This window comes from Buceros rhinoceros, unplaced genomic scaffold (genome assembly GCF_000710305.1).
Source record: "Buceros rhinoceros silvestris isolate BGI_N320 unplaced genomic scaffold, ASM71030v1 scaffold29150, whole genome shotgun sequence".
NCBI lineage: Eukaryota > Metazoa > Chordata > Aves > Bucerotiformes > Bucerotidae > Buceros > Buceros rhinoceros.
In genome coordinates, this window is record NW_010389459.1 from 284 (window position 1) to 8,805 (window position 8,522).

An 8,522-nucleotide genomic window follows, 5' to 3' on the forward strand; every position below is an offset into this window, starting at 1 on the left:
AAAAAAATCAATCTGCTACACACGGCCCCAATACTAATCAGTTGCAAAAAAATTGCTGACACCCCATCCATCTGACAGAAGCTATTTTGTTAGTTTCTTCTAAAATTACAAAACAACCTATAGTATTTGTGTGTAGTTTTTATTGACTACCAGCCCTTCACATGTTTAATTTATTGTTAAACACATTGGTAAACTGAGTAAGCACATTATGTTGACACTGAATCTTTTTCATCTAAGTAGACATCTGAGCAGCTTCTTTGAAAGCTGGTATTAAATAGCAACATTTCTCAGTGGGTTTTCTGAATTCAGAAGTGGTAACTAAGTGCTCTGCCCTCACTGAAGGATGACAGTATTTTCATGGTCCTTGTGCTTTAGAAAAATTTTTCCCAGAACCTTTGATTTTACATTTATGAATCATGCTAACAGATTTAGGAATTAAAATAAGAAATGCTTATCATATGTTTATTTATCCAGATAAATGTAAAGTTTTAGTACAAATTCTCATCTTACTCTAAGTGGCAAAACTTCCCAGAAGCCTTGGAAATGCTTGTTGCAGGCACAATGAAAGAAAGAATACTTCTTTTAATCCTTGAATTGTTAATTTGGCATTGATTTACCAGATGACAGGTATAGCAAGGACAAGAAGACAGTGAAAAAAGCTTTATCAGAACAGCACAATAATTTAAGGAAGTTTTACAGAGGTGCTATAACCAAAACAAAATCCTCCAGAAATGAGGATGGGCCCCCAGAATGTAATTACAGGTCGGTAATGTGATCAATGTCCTCAATACTGATACAGGCAATTTGACAGATGATTTTGTCATGAATTTATGTAAACAAAATCAGTGACTAGTATTCAGAAGAGAACTTTTTTTTTTGTTATTAGAACAATCTGTTCTCTGCAATATTGTCTTTTTAGACTAAAAATCTGTCATTTAACAAGAAATCATTGTGAGAACAATGTAATCTCTCAGACTGCAATACTGGTGACAGAATTAATGTAAATTAGAGCAGGGTCACAGTGTCATGACTGTGGATTTAAATTTACCTACTGATCTCAGAAAAGTTTTCTTTTTTTTTCTTGAAAAAGCCTTTCAGTTACTTAACAAAATAAAAAAGAAACCTGTGCCAACAGATCAAGTGAAGGATTTCTGTGTTCTACTCACTGAGATTCATAGCAAATAAAGTTGACTTTTACTCCTGGACCAAATGTTTTAACTGCTGAAATAAACAGCATTTCTGGTGATGCACACACACAAATCTCCAACTATTCAAGACTCAGTTTGTGTTTGTCCTGAAGAAAAAGATCTGTGGCCTATGAGATGAAGGGTCACAGCATTCAGAAATTTGTAAGACGCTCATAAGGTCCCTCCATCCTTCCTGCTGTGGAAGCAGTAGCTATTTAAAGACATTTAGTGTTAAAATGTTTAAGTTACAGCTACTCTCCAAAAGCATCCCTTCAAGACATTCCTTTCACACTTCTAGCAGTGACAGCACTGTATTTTTTCTCTCCTACCCCAATACTGTCTGATTGCCAACCTACTTCTCTACTTCCTGAGTCACTTCTTTTAATTCCACAGTTTAACACACAGAGTCTAGTAAAAAGGACTATTAGTTCCAAAGTCAGCTGCTCTAATTGATGAGCTTGTCTGCTACTAGTAAGAGAGCGACACCCTAGAACAGATAGAAGACAACATGCTGGCTTCCTCACCCTTAGCTCTCTATAACCATACAAATCTCATTCTGTATCAAGCTAGATGTTTTTGGTTGATCCAAACAACGCTGGACAGCCACGCCACTTCAAAACAAAATTTCACAACAATTCTGGCAAAGAAACAAGCTGGAACATTCATAGGGTGAGCTTGGTGCTGTTTCACTTCTATGGTGCACCCATTCTTCTGTCTTAGCAGAAAACAGCTCACTCAGTCACTTTTTATCCCCTTATCTTTCTTTAACGTGCTGTTGATTGAATCAATAGCACATCTATATGGTCAATAGCATTTAAGAGATTGGTCAGAACTTGCTTTTTACTTGGGTAACAAAAACAATACTAAATACTATATAAACCAATTCTGAGATAGAGAGAAAATAGTTTCTGCAAGCTCTGTATTTCTATTTACCAGTTTTTACTTCAGTGGAACCCATTTATTGTCCATATACATATACCTCATTACCATACTGTGTTACTACCTCTGTATATTGCACAACCACAGTACAACTACTAATACTAGTATCTCAGGAGGCTGGTGGCCTGTTCATCTGATCTGGTATTATACCAGTACACTGAACAACTACATTCTATTTAAAGATTCCACCAACTACACGTATCTCATCTGCAAGATTCCACACAAGTTTCACAAGAGTTCAGTTTTCATGAGATAAACCACAGCTGCCTTTGTATATTAAAACAAATAAATATGGACTTTGGTATGCGTAACATAACTTCAACTGCTTGTAATAAAAACCCTCTCATTTCTTGCTTTAAAAAAACTGAAGCTCATCAGTGTCATAGGTTCTGATACAACAAAGTAACAAACAACTATTACAAGTACTAAAAGATACCAATTATAATTAGTTTTAGCTCTGGCTGCTCTGCTGCCATAAGAGGCAAAACTGAGGCACGGGGACTCCAAAATTTCCTAAACCTAAACATGAAGTCAATAGATTATAAATCTCCCAAGACTTGTACTAAACCTAAAAGTCCCTTGTCCGGTGCTGTCTAGAGTATTTTGGCTAAGGAGATAGATAAAAGCATGCTTTCTGCTGAAGCCATGCAAAAAGTCGAAGAATCAAAAAGAATCAGGAAAAGCAGTTTGGGTTAATTACGAAGCAGTGAAACCCTTTTTCAAGGCTTCTTGCTGAGTTCCAGAACTGTGCACCAGCACATGAGTACGGACTTTTTTCTAAATAGGACTTAGTAACAGAAATTGAAGGGACCATAAATAAACCTTAACCCCACCCGGCTACAACAGTTTACACCTTAACACACAGTAAACCTGCCACTTCAAGCAGGGAATCAGTTACACGAAGTCTGCACGTCTAACAGCATTCAGGAACTGTCAGCAAAATATTTCCCTCTATACAAGGCAGAAGAAAGAGAAATTTTAAGACTTTAAAATACTTAGAATATTACAATTTTTAATTTATTTTTTAAAAGTTGGCTACTACAAACTGCAAAGGCTACTTTACCATTCAAGGTGCACGATATGAAAGGATGAAGAGCTTCCCATCATTCCTAGGAACACATCCATACTGTATAGCAGTTAATGATGGCCAATTCCAACTACTACTCTTTGATTTAGTCTGTTGCTAAACTTTTAAGTGTCCATCAGTTAAACTGCCTTTGGTTCACCAGTTATAGGAATTTGCATGGAATCTTTCTGAAACAATTGCATTAAAGGTCACTCTACACAGGAGTAGACTCACAGACACCACTACCAGAGAAAAGCGGTACTTTTCCTTCAGAGCAGGGTATTATGATCATGATATGCACCGTAATTGTATAACGAGGTGTACAGAGAATGAACAGCAGCAGTAAGAGAAACTGAGTAAGGAAATACCCTACTTGCCACAACTTCTGTTTATCTGTGCACAAATCCCTTGTTCTCACCTAGCTCTCAGCTACTACATCATACAGGAAGATATATATTACGCTCTGAAAATATGTTAATAGGTTATGATCCATTAATGACTGTGAAGCACTTGGATATACCCCAATACATTCCAAAGAAAGAATCCAGCCCTCAAATAAAAGGCATCTCAAATAAAAGCACTGTCAGTCCACATACGACTGACCAGAAAATTCTTCAATCTTCAGGACCTAGTTGTTCCTATGCAATATAGAACACAAAGTGTATCTGTGGTTCTTTTTCCCCCAGATCTTTACTGTTATCGTGAAGTTTAACATGAAAGTTTGCCAAGACAAACTAAAAGGGTAAAACTTGAGTAAAGGATACCCATTTCAGGTAGTCTTAACAGGCTGCTGCCCCACATGAAGCTCTTCTGGAGAATGGGGAGGCATACACAGGCATTAATGTCACCATTTAGAAAGAGATGTTGCCAAGAAGTCTTTTGGAGACATGCAGGGCAAGAGCTGGATATTAAAGAAAAGATGAGCAAACCAATTAACTAATTTTCAAAGCCAAAATAAATCTTCAAGCATTTTAAAATGTGAAACAAATTACAAGAAAGATATATTCTTAACAGTAAGTTCCTCCTGGGATTTGGCACTCTTCTGTGCTAATTTACTTACAATAGCATCAATCTGTTCCAGGGTCTTCATGAACTGCTCTGCAGTTCCTTTTATCCTCTTGTCCAGCTGTTTTAGTGCTTCTGCTTGGAGATCCTTCGCTAAAAATCCCTAAGGAGAAAAAAAAAAAAAAAAGAGAGAAGACAAAATTACTCCACACCCTACAGAATACTCAGCTTAGAAAATCCGTCAATCCACCTCAGCAGAAAACATCTCTTACTACTTCTTTAGTTTTAAAGACTCCAGTCTCAGTCTGTATTCTATCAGTCCTTGAAATGCTAAATGTAAGATCTGCCAGGTTGACTTAAACAAGTAACAAGACATTTTCCTTTGGACTCAGAGAACTCTTTATGTTTATACAGATCTGAAGAATATAATTATCCAATATGCACCAATATTTACCTTTTTCCAAACAGTGCCATGTCTGTATTTCGCAAACTCATAAATAGCATTGAAAGTCAGTAAGAACTTTACAGGACCCTTGCCCCACAGAAGGGTCAGTCTATTACTGACTACTCAAAACCTTTAAACAGTCTTTTTTAAAAATACATGTATGTACAAAACTGTTTGGAAAGATACAAAACTGTACAAAACCAGCATACCTTCTGGATACTTGTGAACTCTTTATTAACTTCCGCTAACTTATTAGCTATTTGCTCCACTGACTTCTCCAAATCTTTTAACTTCTTTAATTCGGCCTCTTCTTCTGGACTATTCTGTGTGTTCAAAAGTACAACATTCACAACTACAGAATAAGCAGAGACACTCTACAGCTAAAAAAGCAGCAACAGTAGTAATACAGACGTGAAGGTTTCTGCTGACATAAAACACGTGCTACACTGTGGATATTCTTTCCATATTGTAATACTTATCACATAAGCTTCTTCCAAAGCTTAATTACAAACACAGCCAAAGCAGCAATGCATACAAACACAATAAATGAGATTAATTTGAAGGGAAAAAGGAAAAATACATGCTTAGCATCTTTACAGTAGAGGTAACATTTATATCATGAGATAGTACGTTGTCCTCTACTTAGCAAAGCCAGGCACAAATAATTTCATTAGAAATTACCCAGGAGACTCAGTAGCTACAGCTTTTATTTAAAAAAAAAAAAAAACAACCAAAACACTACAGAAAGATGAGCAGATAAGATTATCTTATCTGCACAAAAAGTTCATGAGCACTGACAAGCAATAGCATAAGCAACAAGTCAATAATGTCAGGCAGAAGTCAGTCAATAATGTAATTTCAGAACTGTACAAACTGCAGTTATTAGCAGTACAATGTGAGACTGAACTCAGCTTCACGGATTACAAGATCAGGGTTATGCTGTAATCTGTTTCTGTGTTCAGCAGCTGAATCACTGACAGAAATTACAGTAGTTTAAGTAAAAAAGTACAAAGTCAGCACTTACCCTTTTCCCAATCAACATGACTTTGCAACCATTTTTAACACCAAGTGCTGACAAGGGTTGTTCCAATTCTTTCAGAGACTTCCCTAAATGGAAAATGAGAGAGGGGGGAAAAAAAAAATAGAAGAAATGTTAAGAAAAATATAGCTAGTGGCCTTAGAAAGTCTTTTTGACATTCAAAACACAGACACCTGAAAGTCATCACGACAAAAGGTACCACCATCATCTGTAAGAAACAGAGACCAATGTGTAAGTTACCTTTATATATGAGTTTCTGAAAAGGAACTGGAACTCCAGTGACTTGTTCAATAAGTACAGCCATGTCTTGTAGTGTAGGTTCACCATCTTCTTGCTGAGAAGCAACCCGAATACTGTGCTTTTCATTACCTATCAAAAACCAGAGTAACAGTGATACTTTTTGTTACTTAGAAAATACCGCAGGAAATCTGTTTCTAATATTTGTTTCCATGAAAGAAAAAGTTCTCAAATCACTGATTTTCATGTACAATCATAATTTTCAAAGGATTCTACTGCATTTCCTTCCTCTTGGAGTGACTTACCTCAGCTGAAAATTCTAGTTGACACTCTAAGAACCCAAAGAGTTTGATCAGGTGTATTCTACTAACATAACGCTCCTGCTAAATATTACCCCCAGTCTCTTTTCAAGAGAGCAGATGGTGTCCCAACACGCCACAAGCTAAAGCATGAAAGCCCACGCCTTCTTGGTGTATTCCACTTACTACTTGTAGGAACTTTTAATGGCATGAGTCTTGGGGAATATGAGACAATTTATGGCTCCCTTCTCCTCGGACGTGAGGAGCAAGAGCTCAAAGTCTACCTTGTCTCCCCTCCAACAGCCACTTGAGAGAATTCTCAATTTCCAGACATTATTTCTCCACATAATACTGCTGATATGCAGCCTCGCAGACTGTGTATCGCCTTCCACTTATAAGCATCTTATTCAGATGCAAACAGCAGGCAGTTCTTGAAAAAAATCGGTATGTCTATTAACTTCCGCTGTGCAATAGACCCTTTCTATAACCTCTGCTCCCACCCACTTAAGGCCTCTCCATCTGAAAGCACCCACAGGAATCAGCCACTGCTGGCTGCAAGGGAAATCAAGACAGGCATTTTTACTTTACAGGAACAGAGAACTCCTTAACAAATACCAGGAAAAAAAAACTATTCTCATGCCACTAATTTGAAGAGCGCATATCTTTTACGAAGAAGAGTGCTAGAAACATCTATCTCAAAACATTCCAGCTTTACAGTCAGATGAAGAGTGACACTGTGGCCTCAAAAACTAGCAAACTCCAACAGTATTAATTCCAAAGTGGTTTTAAGCTCAAAAATCACATTATACAAACTCTCCCCACAACATTTTCCACAAACAGACATTCTCCCCAATTCATTTTGGGAAAAAAAAAATATATATAAAAACTAGGTCCTAACCTCAATATATTTCACAAATTTTTTTCAATATATTTCACAAATTTTTTTCAATATATACAACTGCTTCATGTAAGGCTGCGCCTGGCTTTACTTGACAGAAAAAACCAAACAGCAAATGGGGAAGAGAACAGCTAGCCTAGCAATAGAAATATAAATTATGAGTACCACTTTGGGCAGACTGTGCAAAAATGTTACTGTAAATTCACAGCAGAGTGAAATCACCATGAAAGAATTCCTCATGGGTTAGAACTGGCATCAGAGCTTATCAGCTGCCTTCAGTAAATGACAATATTAACTGAAAGTACCTACTAGCATAAAATTCCAAAGCCTTTTTAAATTTTTTTAAAAAGCCTAAATACATTTAAAAAACCACGTCAATTTAGTTTCTTGCAGATTGTCAAATGATACATGTGGGTCTACTACCACTCTCTTTCTTAATCCTTCTCTTTATCTTTACCCACTTTCACTCACGGACACAAAACTTTAACAAAAAACGTTTGTGCTCTGCCAGCAACAGGTATAAATCAGACAGCTGAATACAAAGATGAATAATGACTTCTATTCCCTAGTTATTAATGATAGATAAAAAAAACAATTGGAGAGATAAGATAGGGCAGCTGTTGTTAAGCAGCAAGATGTTGGAGTTACAAATATGTTAATACCATTGAGTTATTGTCATCTTTGCAAGTGATAACCCCTTGGATCAAATGGAACTCTCTGAAGGCATCAATGAGCACACAAATCATGCAGATTCAAACAGAATATTTCACAAAGTTCCTCACCAAACACTCTGGGATAAAACTGCTCACCTAGATCCACTTCATCAAAACTTAACCATGGTATTTCCCATCTTATTTTTAAGAACAGTGGAGTCCACGCTATTCTTACTTCTTTGCAGTAACTTTTTACACTTATATGCAGATCTAACCACATCTTCCCTCCCACCTTCTTCTTCCCCCTCCTATTTCTCTTTCCAAGGAAAAAAAGATTCAGTCATGTCATGAGTAACCCAGTTCATCAGGTCAGCACCCGACTGTCGTGCTGAAGAAACCACCACTCTCTGTGGGAGGTCTGCAGCTCACTGACCACAAACATTCAAGCTTATTCACCAAACAAGAGCCCATACAGCAGCACCTGCTTCTGACATACAGCGCTGACCTCAGCGATGTAGTTCACCTAGATGAAGATTACTGCCAAAAACGCGACCTCTGGTCTGTGCTTTCTGGCAGGAACAGCCTTGTCACCTGTGCTGCCCACCATCACCCTCACAGCCCACCTACCCGTGCGCAGTGAGTTAGGTCATCTCGCTTACATAGGAAAAGGTTTGGGCTTTTCCTTCCTTCTGTTGGATCAGCTCAAGTGATCCAGCTCGAGGGAGACAACGGGAAGCGGAGCCAGCAGACGAGT

The 8,522-nt window shown here is 37.5% G+C and overlaps 1 protein-coding gene across 1 annotated transcript; it reads right to left on the bottom strand.

Moving 5' to 3' along the window:
• Positions 1-4,252: 4,252 nt before the first annotated feature.
• Positions 4,253-6,050, bottom strand: BAG1 (BCL2-associated athanogene; the record flags this gene model as incomplete). The annotated part of the gene is made up of 4 exons (XM_010134417.1): positions 4,253-4,360; positions 4,852-4,965; positions 5,667-5,749; positions 5,922-6,050. Coding segments are annotated over 4 exons (434 nt in total), but the record flags the coding sequence as incomplete, so codon positions are not given.
• Between the last annotated feature and the right edge of the window lie 2,472 nt (positions 6,051-8,522).